General features: G+C 37.5%; 2 protein-coding genes across 2 annotated transcripts; both read left to right on the top strand.

Moving 5' to 3' along the window:
- The first annotated feature begins 13,890 nt into the window (after window positions 1–13,890).
- Window positions 13,891–17,075, top strand: ccna1 (cyclin A1). The gene is made up of 8 exons (XM_020923056.2): window positions 13,891–14,052; window positions 14,134–14,338; window positions 14,528–14,640; window positions 15,204–15,430; window positions 16,268–16,472; window positions 16,550–16,663; window positions 16,743–16,876; window positions 16,958–17,075. The coding sequence occupies exons 1-8, from the start codon at window positions 13,891–13,893 to the stop codon at window positions 17,004–17,006; spliced, it is 1,209 nt and encodes a 402-aa protein (XP_020778715.2). The 3' UTR covers window positions 17,007–17,075.
- Window positions 17,076–17,524: 449 nt separating this feature from the next.
- Window positions 17,525–22,486, top strand: sparta (spartin a). The gene is made up of 8 exons (XM_020923000.2): window positions 17,525–17,580; window positions 18,036–18,808; window positions 19,642–19,836; window positions 20,189–20,333; window positions 20,748–20,942; window positions 21,026–21,184; window positions 21,282–21,372; window positions 21,932–22,486. Exons 2-8 carry the CDS (start codon window positions 18,056–18,058, stop codon window positions 22,182–22,184), a joined length of 1,791 nt encoding a protein of 596 aa, XP_020778659.2. The 5' UTR covers window positions 17,525–17,580; window positions 18,036–18,055; the 3' UTR covers window positions 22,185–22,486.
- The last annotated feature ends 136 nt before the right edge of the window (window positions 22,487–22,622 follow it).

Below are 22,622 nucleotides of genomic sequence, written 5' to 3'. Positions count from 1 at the left end.
ACAAATGATGTTTTCTTTTGTAAGATTAATTTATTTGTACATAGCCCCTGACAAATAAAGAATAAAGAAAGGAATTACATCAGGTCTAAACCAGCACTTAATCAAGCTTTTATGGAACAAAATCTAAGTTTGAAAGTTTAACTAAGTTTAAAATTGAGCTTATAATGACTATAGACTAAACGACAGCAGTACTGCTGTGCAAATATTCACATCTTAATCATCAGTACAATTATTATCATTGTTACTCCAATCAATAGCAAAAATGGCGCATGAAATTATTTTGTTCTGAAGGGGTACTCATTCTGCTCTTCAAAACCCAGAAGAAAGCCATTTGCCTTAAGTAAAATTAATCACAAACACATTATAAACATTATATTATATTATAAATTACACATATTTTCTTCTTCTTTCTTCCCTACACCTTAATTTTACACATATTCAATTTTAGGCATATTTGCATAAGTAATTACATAACTGTGATTAAATATAATCCAGAGAGTACTATAAGACAGCTCCCTGTTAAAGCCTAGATGAAATCCAACCTAAACCAGAAGTGACATGTCTAAACCAAGTCCACATCTTCAGGACTACATCAGTGTCAGCCTTTGTTCTTCCTTAAGCTCACAGGGAGTCATGAGCCTATTCTTACAGGGAAGTGCGTCAGTCGACAGTATCCAGCAGAGAGCAATAACGTTGTCCTGTGTCTGTGCCAGGGCCCAGTGCCAGGATCAAACCCAACTGTCAAATGAACCAGGCGAGACAGGGACTGCTTTCACACCTCTCCAGTGTCCCTGCCTTTATTCAGTCTAAAGCTCTCATTTTGTCTGTCTCCCTCCTCTCTCCTCTGGGCCCTGCCTGCAAATATTACTTTTCTTTACTGCTCCAGAGCACAGGTGTCGGGCAAACGGCAGCCAGTTTTATGAGTTTAATGTGAAGATACGGCTTTTTAGAATAGCTAAATAACAGAGGTATTTGTCATTCTTCTTTGAGTTGTGGTGTTGTTTCTGTTTGGATTGTACAGAAATTGTCCAGTGAATTTGCTACAGTAAATAATAGAGAGAAGAACAGATAATATTCTGTTCTTGGCATAAATCACGTTTGTGGATAAGGATTTAGAGAGAGATTTAGTTTGAACTTTAGACAACCCCATAGTCCACAACAATGAGAAAATATAGTAACAGCTATAAAGGCTTAATGGGTCTAACTGAGTTTGTGTTGTTACAGATCAGCTTTGAACTCCACTATACCCAAGACTGTAAGATAATGACCAAGAGCAAGTTGCAGGTCAGATCTTTGGAGAAGCTACTCTGCTAACAGTAAGATTTTAAGCAATAGAAACACTTGAACAACTGAGCAAATGCAAGCTAGATAAGTTTAATGTGAAATGTCACGCTGTGAACTATTCCTGGACACACTATAACATCTACATGGAGACACGCAGGTGGTGCCATCAGGGAAAGTTACAAGTCAACCCTATAGATAGATCAGCCCACCTACATTAATAATGCATGTTTTTAAATGCAGGATAGGATATATCAGTTCAGCATCTACTCTCAAGGCAAAGCAATAATATCTCCATGGAGACAATCAAGTATGAACCCCCTCCAGAAAAGTCCACTACATAACATCAAGGATAATCAACCACACTAAACCTAAGCCCAAACACAGATGAATGGCCTCAAACACGTCTTTAGATCCACCTGTCTGTGAGGGCGTCTCTCTTAGCTCCTAGACTCCATAATGTTATTCATGAAGGTGTTAATTGTGCAGCAGATGACACCTGTCCAGACCTCCTCCTCCCCTAGCCCTATCTGCTCCTGCTGCTCCTGTCAGCTCCATCTGTGCTCTGACTGAGGATCACAGCATGCAGCCAGGAGACAAGACAGGAGGACTTTACAGCAAAGCCAAACGCAGCCTGCAGTGTGGTTCATGAGCACTTCACACACAGACTTGACAGGGATCTGAAGTAAGACTTGGGAATATTTCAAACTTAAGGGAACATTTACTGATGCATATTTTAGTGTGGTGGTCTGGAGTTTGAGGTTAACAGCAGACACACGCAAGCTGTACAAGGAACATAAGATCGGCAAACAATATTCATATCAAGTAAAGCAGATAGGATCTACTTTAAAGGGCCCATATTGTGCTGTTTTCTGATCTGTTATATTTTTGTTTCCTCATTTCCTCATTCCCCCAAAACATACCTGGAGTTGTGTTTGTTTCATTCACATGTTCACACACAAACGATGCATATTTAGGCTGATTTCTTTCCTCAAAAAGAATGCACTCTGTACCACCTTATGATCTCATGTGGTAATACAAGAAGTGCTCCTGTGTGTTTTTAAGCTCCATACACCTTTCGCTAAAATCATTTGGGTGATTTTAGCCCTAAAATTGCCTATCTTTGCTGAACTAAAGGTAAAAGGTAGCTGATAACTTAAAAACTACCACATCATGACATCACAAGATGGAACAGAGCATTTTCAGCTTTAGAGATGTAGACAAACTAACAATAAAGTGTTACTCAAACATGTGGGGATGAAACAAAACACAACTCCAGGTATGATTTTTAGGAGGTAATAATGTTATAACATGGCTTGCTAATAAGAGTCAATTTTGCCTAATATAGAAGCCTTAATTTACAAGGCACTGTGTTGAGTTTTGACAAATTATGTTTTGATTGCTTACTTTAGTCCCATTCTAGTAAAAAAAATAAATACATTACAGATCATCCTATTTATCATCATAATGAATACAAAGTCAACATCGTGCATATTATTTTCCTACCGTTTTTTGGGAAGGTAAGATCATGCATATCAATACTTGCTGTTCAAATTATATACGAGGATTAATTTTATAATTGAACAACTACAGTGCTGTTAGTCAATCCAAAATATTAATAAACCTCAAACCTGAATATTTAAGAAAGTAAAACTGAAGTTTTGACTTACTGAGAAGAAAATCTATGTGTGCACAATGTGAGCAACTATTAATGTGCAGAATTATTACCTAACTAAGTGAAAAATGAATATTTTCCATTCTCACTTGTTTATTTTCATCTGCCAGAATAGTAAACAACTCAAAATTTACAGATAAACATTTCTGACATAAAAAAAAATGAAATAAAAAAATCAGTGACCAATATAGCCATCCTTTTCAATAATGGCCTTAAGCCTTTCATTCATGGGGTCTGTTTTTTGACATGGTGACGATTTTTGTGCAGGAGCAACTACAGCATCCGTATGAGTCGAAATGGAGCTCTGTGCCCACTGATCCAGCCACGGGACCATCCATCTGGTCCAGAGTCACTCTCATCTCATTAGTCCATAAAATCTTTGAAAAATCTGTCTTCCGATATTTCTTGGCCCAGTGTTACTTTTCATCTTATGTTTCTTGTTCAGTAGTGGTCAGGTTTCAGCCTACCTTACCTTGGCCATGTCTCTGAGCACTGAACACCTTGTTCTCCTGGGCACTCCAGGTGGGTTGGAATTCTGGAATATGACAGCTCTGAAGGATAATGTCTTCCTGGTAGCTTCATGTCTGATTCTTCTCAAATCTCAGCATGTTTTTTGCAACGCTGTTGGCTATTTGCAACAAAACGTTTGATGGTTCTGTGATCATGCCCCAATATCTGGACAGTTTCAAGAGTGCTGGATCTCTTTTACAATTGTTGACTTTTCAGAGTAGTTAAATTTCTTTTTGGGCACATTTTGCCTGCAGAAAAGAAGCTGCCAAATACTTCTGTACACACTGATATAGGGTGTTGATCTCCTATGGCCACACCCTCCCTCATTAGATAAATATACATCACAGAATATGCTTAAATCCAATAAGAATTCAAGTTTAAACAGCTTGGAGTTGGAGAATATGCATAAAAAAAAAATAAAAAAAATAATCAAATACCCTACTTGCCAAATAAATTGGGCACACAGTGACTGTGCACACAATTATTAGGCAAGTGGGTATTTTGAATAATAATTTGCACACATATATTTGTCTAACAAGGTAGGGTGTGGCTTAAAGATTTCAGTGCTCAGACACATGGCCAAGGTAAGGAAGGCTGAAACCCAACCACCACTGAACAAGAAGCATAAGATGAAATATCAAGACTGCGTCAGAAAATATCAGAGCTTGTGGGCCCTTCTTAAACGGGAGATTTACGGTGAAGGAAAACAGTACACCTTTCTGAACAGCGTTTGGGAGACTGTGGTTGCTGCTCCACAAAAAGTTGATCATCAACAGATGAAAAGAAATGGACAGACTCCTTTAATTCATGGAGTCTCCCAAACACTGTTCAGAAAGGTGTACTATTTTCCATGAATGAAAGGCTTATGGCCATTATAGAGAATAAGGGTGGCTATATATATATATATATATATATATATATATATATATATATATATATATATATATATATATATATGTATGTATATGTATATGTGTATATATATATATATATATATATATATATATATACACATATACATACATATACATGTATATATATGTGTGTGTGTGTGTATATATATATACATATATATATATACATATATATATATATATATCTATGTATATATATAAAATTTAACATTTTCCATTATCACTTTTTTGACAAAAAAAAACAAACAAAACAAAATATATATATATATATATATATATATATATTTTTTTTTATGTCAAAAAAGTGATAATGGAAAATGTTAAATTTTCGTTTTGTTGTGTAATAATTCTTCAGTTTTATAGTTGCTCAGTAACTGTGCACACATAGATTTTTTTTCCTGAGAAAGCCAAAACGTCACTTTTACTTTCTTAAATATTCAGGTTTGAGGTTTATGAATATTTTGGATGGACCGAGAGTACTGTAGTTGTTCGATTATAAAATGAATCCTCATAAATACAACTTGCCTAATAATTATGCACACAGTGTACATTCATTATATATTGTGCATTTCTAATGAATCTAAACACAGCAAAGTAGTTACATTATTTATAGTAGCAAACAAAATAAAACTCTTTTTTCAATTCAATTTTTATAGTAGCAATTCACTGTTTCACTCTGCACTGAGATCTTACTGCCTTTGTCTGGAATGTTCCACACCATGGCATTTCTTACCCATCTCTTATTTATTCAATTAGGGCTGACAGACGTACTGACATACTGTGAAAAACTGCATTCTTACGCTGATTGTGTTTCTCCACAGATCAATCCTGTAACTTGGCTCGTTGACGTCGCCTCGGTGTCTCCATGGAGTTGGATAAGTTTAATTCCTTGCAGTGGACCATTCCATCCTGAGCGATAACATTCCCACAACAGTTGCGTACATAATACACTATACAGCCCAATAAATATTATTCACATTTTTCCTTATTTAATTATATCAATAATTATTCCACACTAATCACGCTTTGCAAGGCCATTTCTCACAAAGGAAACTCTCCATATTCCATAGTTTACTCGGCAAAGCTAATTAAGACTGTGCGTAAGTGTGTTCTTGACTATTCTCTCTCTGTCTATTGTCTGTGCATTAGAGAGGACTGAAGGACGGTGATAAGAGCTACGGCCTCGGATGGTTTTTGACGCTAATCCCGCCGAGCCGAAGAAGTGGCTGCATTTCTGTGTCATTCCCACATCCACCCCAACCCCAGAGTTAGCTGCCCTTGTAAGGACACCAGCCTTCGCTATGCATGTTAATGAAAATCACCACTTGGATGCAAAACACTTCACACTCATGCATTATTTTTGGGAAGACATGTTGAGGGATTTGCCAGAAACTCAAGAGAACAGTATTGAATTATAAAATGCCAGACTGCAATGTGTCAAGATATGCACAGTAAATATGTCATCCATATATAGAGCTTAGACTACTTTACCAGATATAGCTGATATCTGCTTGGTAATCTGAAACAATTTTCTAAGATCCCTGCTGAGTGAGAAGCAATTTGGCAGACTTTGAAGCCAGTGGAAAAGCTGACTTGTCGACTTCTTGCTGGATAAAATAAAAAGCATATACCCAGGAGTAAGAAACAGTTATGCTGCACTGTTTCTCAAACTTTAGCAGTAGGAATGAGCCCTGGTGTTCAGACAAGCCTTGAAGTTTTGCTGTTCGCTCGTATCGTCTCGAGCGATTCGTAAATTCATAATAAAATGAGTCAAATTGCTTTGTGACCTCATTGCCGCAGTAGGTAGCAATTGAAGTTGTCAGAAGTTTTTTCACACACAGAAGATTAATAGGTTGTAACATTAAGTTTTAGGAGTTACTCCAATTTTAGTGTGGCAAATGGGGCCTCCCTAAACTGCATTTTGTTCAGTGTTCATCCACACAAAGCATTAAACAAAACAGCCAAGTTAAATGTTAACAGTAGTAGTAGTAGTAGTAGTAGTACTAGTAGTAGTAGTAGTAGTAGTAGTAGTAGTAGTAGTAGTAGTAGTAGTAGTAGTAGTAGTAGTAGTAGTAGTAGTAGTAGTATGGCCAAAGGAGAAATTAAATTTGGTCAACTGGACAAAAGTTTATTTGGTCTAATAGTTTTTGCAGCTCTTTGCTTCTTCATTTCTGGTCAGGCGCTTGTGGATTCTTCCTTATATCTGCCTGAAGGGAGGAGCTAACTACACCGAAACTACTCTGAAACTAACACCCTACTTGTTTACAGTTTTTGTTAGTTAGCTTGGCCTATTGAGCTACACTGAGTGTGGGGTCATTTTAGCATAACCATTCAGGGCCACAGTGGGTGCTTTCACACCTCTGGGCCGGTTGTTTCCTTTGTTTGTTTTGATTTAGGTTTGAGGATGGAGTGGTAAATAGGAGATAGATGATGTCTGAGTCCATTTTTGTTTAAGGAAGGATTCTCTTTCGTAACAGAAACAGTAAACAAATAGGGTGTTGGTTTCAGAGTAGTTTCAGTGTAGTTAGCTCCTCCCTTCAGACAGATATAAGGCAGTGTCCACCAGTGTCTGACCAGAAGTGAAGAAGCAGCTTGGATAAACTGCGAAATGTATTTGACCAAATAAACTTTTGCCCAGTTGACAAACTAAATTTCTCCTTTGGCCATAGATTCTACCTGGACGACTGAGGGATTGTACACACATAGTAGTAGTATGAAACATCACTTTTATGTTAAATAATAATATTGTGTTGACTTAAATTCAGAAATCAAGATCTGGTGGGCAACTTGTTTTTCACTTTAGTGTTTGGTAATTCACTGTGCTTTTCTGGATGATCTGACAACTCATAGAATAGGTATAGCTATTTTCTAATACTGGTCTGAGGTAGTTATTCAAGAATGACTTGCAATATCTGTCTATTTTTAGAGTTGGACACTTGAAAGTTTGATGATTTTGCTGTGTGCTTTTGTCTCTGGTGATGTTGTGCAGTCGACTTTTTGTCCACAGATCTGAGGGCAGCGAGCGGAGCAACATGGCGAGTCGTGGCAGTGACACTCTTTGGACAGGAGCTCGACAGGCCAGAGCTGCTCCAGAATAACAATGAGCTCCCAGCATCTCACAGGCATCCGCCATGACACCAAAAAACAAGACTGAAATCCAATGCAATACAAATTTAAATAAAATAACTAAGTGTTTTGCTTTGGGGGATAAAAATATGCATTAGGGAAAATAAGTGTTGCCCTATCAAGTCCTGGAGTTGCAAAGAGAGGCATTATTTACCATCAGCCCACATACACACACTGCATGGTAGTATTGTACACTACTAGTGAAAAGTTTGGATTATTTTGTTAAGAATAAATGTTAAACTCTAAAAAGTTAAACTCTACTTAACATTTTTTGACAAGGCAAAGGGTGGTTAATTTGAGGATTTGAATATAAAATGCATTCAAATATATACAAAAATATATAGAGGTATTTAGGTATTTATTTTTGCTACAAAATTCTGTATATCTTACTTCCTATATTTGATGTCGTCTGTGTGTAATACAAATCCTGAAAGTAGTAAACTTATAGAGAAAAAAATTGAATGAGATTGTGTCCAAACTTTTGACTGGTATTGTTTATACTATTGTATAGTAATAGTATTGGAGGTTTAAATAGAAGCTAAGAGGGCTTTTTACAACTCTGGGACTCATTAGGACAGCACATACTAACCAAAAATATCCTAATCCTAATGACGGAATTTCATATGATATTAAGGCAATTAATCAGAAATGCAAGGGTAAATGATATGATTGTCAAGTATAATTCAAAATGTGAATCAGACTACAATTAACTACAAAACCTCAGAAATGTAACTTTATAGCTACACTTATTTTTATTTAAGAGATTATGCTTCAAGTTTGTTTTGATTGTTTTTAATATATATATAGATTAGAAAATATATATTTTGTTCAATATACTTCTAAATGAAAAATACTGTGATAAAAGATCCAGAAAGATCTATTGAAACAAATAAACCACTGTTATCTACAAAATAATACATAGTATACTGTACCGTACTACACATGATTACTATGGCTGGACATAGAAGTAAAGAGCTACCAGTGTTCATTGTACCTTTAGTCTTACCAAGTTTTCCTCCCATCTTTCTGAATTCATGAAAGCAGAAAGGAAAACTGTCCACAGTGCTATTTGAATATATGAATAATTTAGAGCACCCAAAGATTTGAGTCCCTAAATTGCAAATAAAAAGTCACCAAGCATTTCAAATTCACACGCAGAGGATTTGGATGCTGAGAGTGGAGGCTGGGGTGAGGTGCGCTACGGTGGCTAAGGGAGTAATTACCAAGTCGGTTTGTCTATGGGGTCCCCTGTTGAATATCAAATAGTTCAACTTGCCTCTTCGCCTTGGCATTTTAATGAAAGGGGAACCGGGAAGCCAAAATAAACAATTAATCATTCATCAAAGCATTAGCGCATTGTTGCAGATACGTATTGTTATGATATAGTTGCCCCTGGATCTGAGTGCATTAAATAGTGCTGGATGTTATGACATAGTCTCTCTCAAAGCTCTTTCATGCCCTTGGCTCATTACTGTGATGGGGCTCTTAATGAAGCCGATTGGCACCAAATTTCACAATCATACTCCCGACAAGAAGAGCTTTGATCAGAACAAATGAGGTCTTTTAAATAAAACATTAGCATAGAACAAAGGCTGACTGGAAGTTCTGACCTTCACACAACACAGACAGGAAGAAGACCAGACTGATTAAAATGATTCAAATATGCAGATGAAATAATTCCACTGATGAGCCTCGTGCAGATTAATAATTTGACCACATTGCGGGGTAGATAGGTTTACCTCATTCAGACTCAGCCATAGTATTTAAAGTTTTAAGGTATGGTTAAAAGTGTTTTGTGTAACTTTTCTGGTGGAGGGTCCATCAAGTGCTTTTCTCTGTGGAGATGTTATTGCTTTGTCAGGAATGCTTCACATTATGGTATTAAAGCGTACTATCTTCGTGGAGACCAAGTTAGTCAGATCTGTGGAGAGCAGCCCCGTTCACAGTCAGACGGCCTGTTTTCTAGGTATTTTTGAGCTATAAAACAACCTGTAATTGAATAAATGTCAGGTAGAGCTGTTTAATGTCATAGTGTGGAACATTTCAGGCAGAGCAATGACATCTCCACGGAGAAAGGCTTGACAGACCCTTCACCAGAAAAGTTACGTAGTGCACCTTTAACTACAATCAGCGCACTCTGTGACAGTCTCCCCAACAGAAATGATGTAGTTTGCTGGAGGAGAAGTGTAATTTGTTAGAGATACATTGTTTCCTTACTTGATGGTATGGAATACTTGATGGAAGAGATGAAGGAGATGAGGAGGCTGGTGGAAATGCTGTTGAAGTGCTGAGGATGATTTTGGTATATCCATGTAGCTAAATTTGCTAAATAGTGGAATGAAGGATCAAAAATAGTTTTTATATGCTTTCTTTGGTGTAAACTGATTGAGAGAGCTAAGCTGAAGACAGTAATTTAGGATCTGTACAGCTTCATGTTTATGGAATAGAATATTTTATTTTTTTAAGTCTAGCAAGTTAGTAACATAAATGGACATACATTGGTAACAGAATTACAATTTTAGAGACAGTAGTTAAAGTAGTGTAATAGTATCATTAAATTTACGTTTCAAGCCATGAGTTTCAAATAACTTTTTAAACCTGTTTTCATCCAATTACGAGATGTTGTGTGCTCCCCTGCGAAGTTGTGCGTCTTCGAAACATCTTCTAACCTGGCTGGATAATTACTAGCACTCTTTGAGCAGAGCTATGTCTGAAGAACAAGAGTGGAGACTGGTGCATTGTGGGAAAATATAAGTTATTAAAATTATACAGAAAATAGTGTGGAAGATAGAGCAGATTAGTCTTACCCTAAAACATGGAAACACATTGCTTTAAACTTGTTGATGTCAATGAATTTTTAATCCTGTTTAGTGAATTCCACACATGTTCTTAAAAGAGACTTGTTTACCCATAAGTCTCAGCGGGTAGAACTCCATCTCCTTTGCAGCCACTTTCTTTCCACTGCCTTGCACCTTATGAACCTTATGAACTTGCAGTTTTAAACTTGCTGAAATAATGTTGCAAGAAGTTGTATTTTAGTGGAATTTGTTATCTAGAAACTTTGAATTTATAACTTTCTTAACTTGAACTAAATCTTTCTACTTCGCGACAAACAAAACTAAAGATAAAAGAAAAAAAGATTCAAAGAAAAGATTTAAAAAAATAAATAAAAACTCTGATTGGCTGAAAAATAATACACCTCCTTTTCAATTTACACATGGAAGACAATGTGCTTTTGAGGCGGTTTCTCCAGGGAATAAGAGCCAATCTTGTTTTCCAGCCAGGATCACTCAGCCAAATGAGACATGTCAGAGAGAAAAGGGTTTCCTCTCTCTGTCACGCTATTTAGTCAGGAGTTGTCCATTACAGCCCATTTTACCACCAAGAAAAAAAACCCTCATAGATTCAAATAAAGTATATTTTTAGAGCAAATGGTGGTAGGTAAATGGTAGACAGGTGAAGGTTAAGTGTTTGCCTAGTGTGAACATGTTGACATTTAAATAAGTGTTCTCTAGGTTCAGTCTCTTGAGAATAGTTGTCAATCTCAGTTGTAATCTATGTCTTCTTAGATTTCTCCTCAGTAATACACTAACTGCTGTTGACTCTCCCTTTCAATTGTAGCATGTTTCTTCATTTATGGGGTTTAGATTTTTTATTTAATTATTGTGCAACATTTTTTAACATTTGTGTATGACCTGGAGTCTAATCGTAAGGAGGACTGCTGCTACTATTATCAACGCCCACGTCATACCAATATCCACAATGTACTTTTATTCAAATATGTGATTAGATTTAATAAAGTAGAGATTCTTTATTGAATGAATCACACTGTAAAATCTTTTTTGTATGTTGCACAAGATTTAATTATACAGATTTTTTTTTTTTTTTTTTAGGTTAAAGACCTAATGGACTTCACACATAGTGAATGGATCCACAAGATTTTGAAAGAAAAACACAGAAGCCATAGCAGTTTTCTCTTTGAATTCACACTAAGAGACAATACTATCTTGACTACATCTTTAGGGATTTCAGCCAATCTCAGTTGTAAATCCATGTTCTTACTCATCCCATTTTAGTGAACACAGCCAAATGAGAGGCTCCTCCTCAGCTGGACCTTCAGCTTCTCTTCCCTTAGACACAGCATTTAGAGACCCATCCAGAGCATCCAATCTGGTCCAAATCCTGTCTTGGCATCAGTCCACTGTTATCTATCATAGGATCTGCATCTGAGCTGAGACAGATAAGACCAGGGGCAGTCTCCAGCCCGCTGTGCTTGTGTACAGAGCATGTTGGAGTCTTTGGGTAGTATTCAACATATTTTCAGCAAATATTGATTTCATTTTGAGAGGAGAAAATAGCCACAGCAGGACACACTGTCCCATCTCCACTGCACAAAACTGATGACATTATTTCAAGTGTTTTCAAACAATGGGCAGTCAGATGTAGAGAGATTTTTTTCTTCTTTAGAATATCTCAGACTAAAAATACTTCACAGAGAAGACAAAAAGACCAAAGAGTTTTCATAATAGCCATAATATGTGCAAAAAGAATTATGTTTTAGAGGTGAAGACATAAATATACACATCATATGACTTAAGCAATTGGTGTTATGATTTGTATTGCCAAGACATAAAATTGTTGTATTACTGAAGTGGTTTGAAACATAGTTCTTACAATATGCCAGTGGCTGGGCTCAATCCCAGTTTATATCAGTGTTGCTGTGTCCATTAGCCAGACACTTCACCCACCTTGCCCATGTAGACTTAGTTAGTGTAACTTTCTGATTGTCAAGAGAAGAGCTGTATAAGACAAATGTACTGTAAAATTAATCAACCTCTGTTCTGTTTTTGTTTAATATGAGAAAACAATAATGATTTTAATTATTAAACTAAGTTCACATTTAGCCTCTATAATGTTTTTTCTTCCTTTCATAAAAATAAGACTTCCTCACGGTTATTTTTGTTTTCACCACTGACAGCAGATAGCAGAGCTGGTACATGTCTGACAATTACAGTGAAGTTACAGGGGTTTGCATCAATACAGCTGTCAGAGGAGTATTAGCAGTGATGTGGGACTGAGGGTTCAAGAGGCTGCTTTCAGACCAAACTGTTGCAAATTGGAAAAGTTAATCCCGGGCTGCTCCACTGAAGCTGATATACACTGGGCTTTAACTCCACAGTGAATATGTTTGCTCTTTCCTTTTCCCCAAGTGCCTCTCAGGGCTGTGGTTTCAGCTGCAGCTATCTGGATTTTTGTCTCTGCTTCTGCACACAGCTTTCACCATGATCATGTAGATCAATATTGCAACTGTCTCACACTGCTCTCCATTTATCCACCTTTTGGCTTTTAATTAAAGGAGCTTGGTAGAATAGAAATTACAAGTGCCACATTATTTTTTTAAATTTTATTTTTTTTTCTACACATCTGAAGTGAAGAGAGAGTCTGCCATCTGTTGGGCTGTGTGCAATATGACATTGCAACAACAACAGTTGTTAGAGTCACTAGGCAGAACTTACAAGCAGACAAATACTACTAGGATAACGTAGACGGTCTACAAAAATCTGATTGCTATAGACAAGTTGTAAAATGTTTATATTTATACATGTAACTACACATTTTCCTTTGTGCATGTGTCTATAAAAAAAAAAGGCTAGAATATTGAATAAATAATGTGTAAAGTCAAACGATTTGCATTGCCCACTTAATTAATCTTGATGAAATAAATACCCCGCCCCACGTGATTCGGCAGTCACGTAATTATAGGACGGAGCGCGTTTGACGTAAACAGCCGATTGAACCCGTCTCCAAAAGTCATCAAACAGGAGCGTGATTTATTTAAAGCTGTGAACACGGGATGGCGCTGTTTGTCTGAATGCAATTACCACGCTGGAAGGAGAGTACAATTTGTCAAATTAGATCTACATTTTTAACTGACAATTTTTTCTAATAAGCCTGATAGTTCCGTCGCAAGTTGCGTTAGTTGGGCGAATGTGACCACGTTATTCAGGCCTGAACATGGTGAGTAGGTGTCTTTGTCCATTAAAACTGGTCTTTTCTCTCTTTATTGCTCAATTACCCAGTTATTTTCTGCTTTCTTAGACTGATGTGATGTTTTGTCTCTGATGAACTCAAAATTGTGTAACCATGGTGATATGCAGTGCACATGCAGAGAATGGAATCAGTCACTGACTTCACTAGCTGCAGGCATTCAAGACTCATAAACATAAGTCCTTACATTGAAACATTATTTCTTAATTACTTGAAAGGTTTCCTTTTAAATTAAAGACTACAAAATAGTTCCTTATGCCTGTTGTCATGTGACAAGCTAAATCCGGGTGTTAAAAATAACAAAAGTTCAGTAAAATAACAATTTTTTCCCCACAGATGAATTTTTCCACAAATGCCCCCAGTGGCACTAAAATAATGAAAGAAAACAGTCACCCATCCACCAAAATGACTGTATCCCAGTTTCAGCAGACCAGCAGGCAGAGGACTGTGCTGGGTGTCCTGAATGAGAATGAGCAGCATGTGCGGTCCCATAGCCAGGTACAACACAATGTCACCAAATAAACCATGCCCTAGCCTTATTTGTATTATGATGGCATATACTGGCATATTTCTCCACAGGGCAGCCAGTTCTCCAGGCACAGCTCGCTCACTGAACGCTCTCAGCACACATTTCTCTGCTGCACCTCCAGCTCCAGTTCCGAAGTCTACATAGAGGAGGCCTGCGAGGTGGTGCTCGACAGCTCTGGGCAGGAAGAAGTTTCAGATGACCAAAATGAAGCATTGAATAATGAAGATGCAAGACTTCTGCTGGAGCTGTGTTCAAGTAATTTTTAATTGTCTTTGATTTCTTCTAATTTGACAAGAAATCCACTCCTTATCTGTAGGGCTTATTGACTCTCATTATAACCCTAAATTAAAATTAAATCAGCTCTTGAACCTTTTGGAGTATAAATGAAAGACACAGTACAGTTTTAAATAAATGCATTTTGACAAATGTTGTTATTTTTTCCAGGTCTATGTCAGGATGTGTCCATGCATTCTGAATACAATGAGTTCCATCTGTCAGACAAGGTTCAGTGTTCAGAGTATGCTGAGGACATCTACCGGCATCTAAGACAAAATGAGGTATGTAATGTGTAACTGGAGGGTTCACATGTATTTTCTTTATATAGCTTTTTATAAGTCTTTTTACAAGTCTGCGTAATTGTGAATGTGGACTAGGGCTTCATCTATTATGCTTTACCTACTTTTGTTCTTCAAATTCATTCAAACTTACATTCAAAGTTTACATTTCAAACAACATTAATAACAAGTATTCTGTCTGAATCATAGACTGTATAAAAAAGTGGACAAGACCAGCAGTTATGGGGCAAATTTGGAGCTGAGTTCCATATTAGGAATAGGAATTGATGTACAGACAAAATAGTGAATAAAAACACCAGGAGAGTGGATTAATACAAACATTTTAAGACCAAAATGAGGAGCCTGACAGCAACAGTGACAGAAAGAGGGGTGACATTTTTTAACTAGGAGTCAAAGGAGTTGGAAGCGTGCCCATGGCCACTTCCTATTTGGGCAGCAGCTACCGGGTTACCTATGTCCATTAATACAGGTCTATGATCTGAATACTACATAGCTGAGAGCCCATGTTCATATAATTCATGTTCTGCTTTGTTCTCTTCTGTCAGGTTCAATTGCGCCCCCTACCGAATTACTTGGAGAAACACCCGGAGATCACTAATGACATGCGCATCATCCTGGTGGACTGGCTGGTGGAGGTAGCACAAGAGTACAAACTTTGCTCGGAGACGCTATACCTCGCCGTCAATTACCTGGACCGCTTCCTCACAAGCACCATGTTTATCGAAAGGGGAAAGCTGCAGCTGGCCGGCACGGCTGCATTAATGATTGCCTCGTAAGAGAAACATCACATACACCTTTGGGTACAAGTAAGAGACCACTGCAATTTTAGACAGTCCATCTTTTTGGGTTTGGCATCCAATCCAGGCCAGTGTATGGAATTCACACAACTTCAGACTCCAGACTAGCCAATTATAATTCCCTCCTGCCATCTACTGGTAGAAAAAAATTAAATAAACGTATGGGTGGTAGCTTAAAGGCCCAATATCTGACCTATGTTATAAAGCTGTTTCCTCATCACTAACATACCTAGAGTTGTGTTTTGCTTCATTCACACGTGTTTAACACAAAAACCCTGCAGCCTTAGTCTGAGTTCTTCACTTTGTGATGTCATATGATAATACAGGTACATCCACTGTGTTTTTAGACTCCATACACATTCACTAGGATGATTTCAGCCCAGGAATTGCCTGTCTCTACTAACCCAAAGGAAGGGGTAGCTGTTAATTTGAAAAATACAACTACGTGACATCATAAGAGCATTTTGAGCTTTGGGGATATATAATAATAATTAAAGATTACTCAAACATGTGTGAATGAAACAAAATACAACTTCAAGTATGTTTCTGAGGATGTAACAGCATTCTAACATGGCTAATAGCTCATAAGAGTAAATTTTGTGTAATACAGGACCCGTTAAGTTTCTCTCGTATCAATTTAGAAATAGTTTAACCTTTTCAAATTGTGGCAAATTGATAAATTATCTATAATGCAACTCAAAACATAACTTATCTTGCTATGGTTTCTAACTTTTTGAGCTGTACTGTACTTTTGAAATATTTTGTTTTTTTTGTGCATTTAAAGTTGTGTTTAAATATTTTTGATATTGAAGCAAATATGAAGAGTGTTTTCCTCCCGAGCTGACTGACTTTGTGTACATTACGGACAGCACGTACACTAAGAGACAGTTGATTCGAATGGAGCACATTTTTCTAGAAGTGCTCACTTTTAAGTTGACTGTCGCGACTGCAAAACAATTTCTTCGCCAATTCCTGGTAGTGCACCCAGTCAGTGTTACCACAGCAAATCTGGCCATGGTAAGTAAAAGTGTGACTCATCTGTTGTTAGGTAGAGTTCAAACTATTTTTCTGTTGTGTCTTTTTATGCATTTTAGTATGTATCAGAATTAAGTCTGCTGGAGATTGACCCATTTCTTCAGTACACACCGTCTATAGTGGCAGCTTCAGCCTACTGCTTAGCCAATTACACAGTGTCCAGGTCTCTGTGGGTGAGTTCAGATGGGTTATATACAGCCCTATGGCTATAGTGAAGGTCATAGCATAAACCAATCACTTCTTCTATTTTAGCCAAGTGCATTGCAAGCTTTTACTGGGTACACTTTATCTGAAATTGAAGACTGTCTGATTGACCTCCATAAATTGTACGTAAAGGCAGAGAGGCTCCCTCAACTGGCCATGAGGGACAAGTACAGGAGTTCAAAGTAGGCTACTGCTGCTGGCTCATGTATCATCATCATTCGATCTGTCCATGAGTCAATGTTTGTTTTGTTGTTTTAATTCAGGTATTGTCGAGTGTCACTGATAACTGCACCTGCCACTCTGCCTTTCTAATAATCCACGGTTCCACACCCAAGCTTCAGGATAATGACAGAAGACCTGTGATACATTGGCCACACCCACATAAATGACATTTGTTGAAAAATAGCCTTTTGGCACGTTTTAATGACCTATGAACTTCAATATGGCTTTATGAATAAACATATTTTCTGTAACAGTATAATAAATTACAACATCTTATTCTGTACCGTATTAAATAAATAAATATAACAAAATATGTGATTATTTCGAGTGGCATTATTTTGGTAGGCTATTTGCATAATTGTTATTACGCACAGTTTTATTTAGAAGAGTTTATACTCCGCTATACAGGCAGATACAGAATCCTTACAATCTTTGGATCATGAAGAGACTGAAAGTAAAACATTGTAGCTGCAGCAGTAATAGGCGCGTCGTGTCATGGCTGTACTGGTAAAACCTGCTTGGTGAAGTTTGACAGCAGCCAGTGGCGCACATATCAGAGATATTTTTCATAGTGACTCTAAAGACTAGAGCTTTGTTTAAATCGGAAACTCTGTAGACGCACAGCTTTCCTCGCACCTGGACCAGGAGCTACTCAGGAGCTACGGTTAGTCTACCCATTCTTTCTCATATTTTACTTCTGTTTAATTGCTGTTAAGTATACTAAGTTGAATAGACTTCAAGAGAACGTTCACCTTTGAAATGTAATAGTAAGTTGTAAAGTAAAAGTACTGTAGTACCATTTAAAATATAAATTCAAAATGTACTTCAAAAGGAAACAGTAAAAATATTTTCCATATTTAGAGAACTGTTAAACCATTAAATATAGCTGATAAAGAATTGTCCTGATTTTTGGCCCACGGTAGCAATTCAAATCAATTTCTTATGTATTTAAATATGAGAAGTAGGTAGAACAGATACTTTTTTACTTTAACTTTAGGTATCAACCCTAAAACAGTACAGACACCTAAAAAGCGAGAAGTAAAGTATACTTAGTTACTTTCCAACCCCTGGTTTCAGAAGTTAACGTTTTCTTACTGCATTATTCTCCTTTTGAGACAGACACGAGTGAGTTGTTGAGGATGAGTGTGCCGGCAGAGGTGCTGCTGATCAGAGACCAGTACGAGTCTGCCTTCCACAGTCTGGATCGCGGGCTGACAGCAGAGGAGGCTCATCACAAATCAGATGCACTCTTGTATTACAGAAAAGGTCTACAGCATCTGACCCATGGCCTCCAGATCCCCACAGTGGGGGACAGATTCCAGGGACAGTGCTGGGATAATGCCCGGCAGCTCCAACAAAAGATGAGGAACACTTTACAGACAGTCACCACTCGCATCCATGAACTGGAGACATCTCAGGAGGTGACAGGAGACCAGAGGAGCAGATTGTTGATGAATCTGCCCCAGAACTCTTACCCAGATCTGGGGCCAAACAGCCAGCCTCCAAACAGCTCCCTCCTTCATCTGTACCCCTCTGTACCTGACACCAACCACAACACCACCCCAGTGCCCCCTCCCAGGCCTCTCTCTCCCAGTGTCCCTAAAGAGCTTGCTACAGCTCATCCTGCTACAGCCATGGCTAATCCAGCAGACCAGCCACCAGCTTATACCCCACGGCCCACAGTCCAACACAGCCTCTACTATGATGCCAACAACAAACTTGTGGCAGTCGCAATAAATGAAAGGGAACTTATTCACATCCCCGCAGGGGTGCAGATGTTTTTTGTGGCACCAAACGGCCAGGTGAGCTCGCTGTTTGCCCCTGGATTTCTGCGCATTTTTACCAGGGATTTAAAGGAATGGGACTCTGGGCAACCTTCAGCATTTTTACATGTAAGTGTCACTCACACATAGGTGGAGGCGCAGAAACATTCTTGTGGGTGTGTATGTGAAATTGTACAGCTTTGTCCTAGTAATAGCTGAAGAGTGATAAACAGTACAACACAGAAGAACTGCCTACTTATGTTTTTTGTGATTATGTAATTGAGATTTGAATGAGTAAACTTTATGTGTATGAACTGTAACTTCATTGGTGTGCCGCTATATTTGTGGTCAGTTCACATTTCCTCAGATAAATGCCAATGTTGTGTCTAAAATTCTCTATAACAATTGTTCTTTCTATCTTATCACAAAGCTTGTATTCTGAAGGGCTATCTGCTGCTGTGTAACCCATGACTGTTGTTTCCACCATGTGTCCTTTTTGTTTTGGTGCCAGACAATGGTCCCATTAACAGATGACTCTGCACTTCTCTTGTGGCCCGACACTGGTCAGCATACCAATGGGCAGTGGCAGCATGTGGAAATACAAACATTCTTTATTTATATATCAAATTGTATACAAATGTTAATCATTAATTGATTGGACATCAGCAATATTCTTAGGATTACAGGTACACTGTTAATTATTTTGGAAGTTCAGATCTGTTGAACAAATAGTAAATGGGCCTAGTTGATGGAAAACATTACAGTATTCAACATTTCAGATTCAATACATGCAAAAAAAACCAAAAACGTTATTATTGAAAAAAATGCCCTAGACAGAAATACTTTCCGGTGCCTTGTGCCAAGAATAATTATTGTAAAGCACCCATGTATTCATACTTAGACTGAATTAAAGCATAAATTGAAAGCAAACTTATTTTTAAAAGCAGTCTTTGCTTTTCCAGGTGTGTGAATGGCTGTATCCTCTGGCTCGTGACACTCCAGTGCTTTTGGCAAACTCAGGGATCTACATGTTCCCTGACACTTTGACCACAGTCCCAGGGACCTTTGTGGGTATTGTGCTCTCCTCTGATCTGCCTGCTGCAGACCATGAGCTGTTTCAGGATGTCCTCTCACAGCTCGTTGAATTCAGGATTCAGGTCAGTGTCACATGTTAAAACAAGGAAGTGAAATCAGTGGGTTGATATTACAAAACATTATTCATACTGTGGTTACTTACACACAAAGCTCTTGCCTTTTGTAACAAAAATAAAAAGTTTCTTTGGTTACCTATAAAATTGAAGCCATATTGTAGTTTCAGGAAAATTTTTATATATATATATATTATATTATATATATTATTTTTTTTTTTTTTAGTTTTGGCAGGGTTGTGTGTTATTTATTTCCTAATATTGTAACAGGAAACTGATTAACAACAATTATTTATAACAATGTGGTTATACCAATCTCTGTGGTTTGATTGCATTGCATAAACATCCCACTTTATTTCAGGACTCAGAAGGGGTTAGTTCAGACGTGGTAAACCTGAGCCAGAAAGTGCCCCTTCTTCCACCTCGGCCAGGAACAAAAAATGAAGAGCAAGAAAAACCACCTCTCCCTAGCTGGAGTGAGAAGATGGCTGAACGCATTCTGCATGGTGTGTTTGTAACACTAAGTTGTAGCCTTTAATGATACTTTCATCTTGGTGTGGTTTGTATGCAGAAGAGAAAAGTGTTCAGGTTTGACAATAAGATGCTCTTCTATATGGAGCTCAACAGTCCTTTCCACTTCAAAGTCGGATCTGGTTCTTTTTTATTTTATTTTAAATACAATTATTAGTCTTGTGGTCATTTACCACATAGCTGATTAAAACCTGCACAAGCTTTCAAACTTTTAAAATTAAGCTTTTTTTCAGAAAGGCTATGAGAAAAATGAATGGGAAATTTATTTCCGATGTTGTCACTGTTGAGCTCAACTGGTTATATTATTTTATGTAGCTACACTTGTTAACAGATTGAGTACTATCTAATGTAACTTATAAAGGTTCACAACTCCCATTTTATTTCTTTAGGAGCATCCTGGCTAAGTGAAGAATTTATAAAAGGAGCAGATGCTACAAGTCGGGCCATTCACAAGTCTGGGTTTAAGATCCGAGATAGAATTACACCAGAGGAAACCCCTTCAGAGGTCAGCCCTAAAGTCACGAAAGGACTGGAGTCCGCCAAGGCTGCCACAGGGGGAGCTGTGCGAGTCAGTAAGTTCTTAGGTAAGCAAGTACAGTACTTTTCACTGCTGTTTACATGCTATAGTTGATTATGCAGTGTAATATTTGGTTCTTTGTTTTTATAGTTGATGGAGTAAGTACAGTAGCAGGCCATGTGGCAGAGAAAGTGGCACCACATGTAAAGAAACATGGAGCTAAGTTGGTTCCAGAATCATTAAAAGGCAAAGATGGTCGCCCTTCTAACTTTGATGGAGCGAAGCATGTTGCTGCCAGTAGTGTACAAGGTATTTCAACTAGACATATTTTCCCATTGAATTAAAATACTTTGCACCAATTCACAATTCACAGAAGCCTATTCAATCTTTTAAACAACCAAACCAGGTCTCTCTACACTCTGGTCAAGTCTGGAAGCGGGTGCAAAGGTTGTTGGAAAAAGTGTAACTGCAGAGACAGTAACAACAGTGAAGTACAAGTAAGTTCTTTATGAATACAGGATTAGACTGGCGCTGAATTGGAAAAAATGAACTTGTTAACTTCATTTTCTGTCTATTTTGTTGAATGGATTGCCTTTCATTTCTAATATCTTTCAGGTTTAAGGGCTTAGAGAAACTGCTAAGCAAATCCAATTCCACTTGACTTCTCTGGGGAAAAGGGCTAACATCTGGGACTTACAACTTTCTATGTATTCTTTTTCTTTTCTCATTATCAAGTCATTAAAGATCCATATGATTATTGTGAAATTTTAAACAAATAACATATTTAACATTCAAGAATATATTGTGCGTGGAATGATCTTTTTGACTTGGTGATTTTCAGTTGTGGTGGGTGCTTCTTTCTTGCTCTGTTCTTATATGCTTTGACATTGATGCTTGGGCTACTATCAGTCTTCTTTGCTATTTGGTAATAAATAATCTTAAAAATTATGACTTCTGCATTTTATTTATTAAGGGTGTCTTGCCAATATTGCATTCTTCAATTAAACCCTTTACAATTGTAACATTTAAAAATGACATTACTCCATATGACAAAAGGTATGGCGAGGATGCTGGAGATGCCACAGACACTGCCCTGAAGTCAGTGGTCAATATTGGAGTGACTGCTTATAACATTGACAACCTGGGAATCAAAGCCATCATGAAGACTACTGGAAAAGAAACAGCAAAAGCCATGGTGAAAAAAAAAGATGGAAATGAAACAGAATGGACAAAGCCAGGGAGCCCTCAGACTAACACAGAAGCAAAGGACACACAAACGAAATCAGTGGAGAAGGAGGAAAAGAAATAAGCTTATGAGTTGGTTTATTTTTACCCTAAATGTAGGTTGTTAATGTGAATTTGATGCACAGCACATTTATATCTTGATTACAATTTTGTAAAAGTGAATGGTACTTAAGATATTTTTGTGTGCTAACAGGATTGATTTATTAGGACGATTTAACAGACTTAAAACTACAGACTTATATATCAGTGTTTCGTACTAGGGGACTTAGTTAATATTACATTTTCTCTGGAGTACATTTTGCATGCTGTTGTTTTTGCAGAATGGTTTGGACATTAATTTTGGCTGTCTGTGGTATAAAATAGAATAAAATGCTACCTTTCTTAAATTGGACTGGTTAATTTCTATCATAGTTCCATGCATCTGTGATTAATAGTGCTCTACTTCATGCAGATAAAAAACCTCAACAAGAAACTGGTTTGTTTACATATATGTTCCCACTTC

Source organism: Boleophthalmus pectinirostris, unplaced genomic scaffold, assembly GCF_026225935.1.
Source record: "Boleophthalmus pectinirostris isolate CB_2022bp ecotype Guang Dong unplaced genomic scaffold, ASM2622593v1 HiC_scaffold_12, whole genome shotgun sequence".
Lineage (NCBI taxonomy): Eukaryota > Metazoa > Chordata > Actinopteri > Gobiiformes > Gobiidae > Boleophthalmus > Boleophthalmus pectinirostris.
This window is presented reverse-complemented; position numbering and strand designations above follow the sequence as displayed.

Excerpts from the sequence above, each read along its gene's own strand:
- ccna1 (XM_020923056.2), top strand. The coding sequence starts at position 13,891 with ATGAATTTTTCCACAAATGCCCCCAGTGGCACTAAAATAATGAAAGAA. Across the intron at positions 14,641-15,203 it reads GGCATCTAAGACAAAATGAG|GTTCAATTGCGCCCCCTACC; the intron begins GTATGTAATGTG and ends CTCTTCTGTCAG. Across the intron at positions 16,664-16,742 it reads CAGTGTCCAGGTCTCTGTGG|CCAAGTGCATTGCAAGCTTT; the intron begins GTGAGTTCAGAT and ends CTTCTATTTTAG.
- sparta (XM_020923000.2), top strand. The coding sequence starts at position 18,056 with ATGAGTGTGCCGGCAGAGGTGCTGCTGATCAGAGACCAGTACGAGTCT. Across the intron at positions 19,837-20,188 it reads TCGTTGAATTCAGGATTCAG|GACTCAGAAGGGGTTAGTTC; the intron begins GTCAGTGTCACA and ends ACTTTATTTCAG. Across the intron at positions 21,185-21,281 it reads TGCTGCCAGTAGTGTACAAG|GTCTCTCTACACTCTGGTCA; the intron begins GTATTTCAACTA and ends CAACCAAACCAG.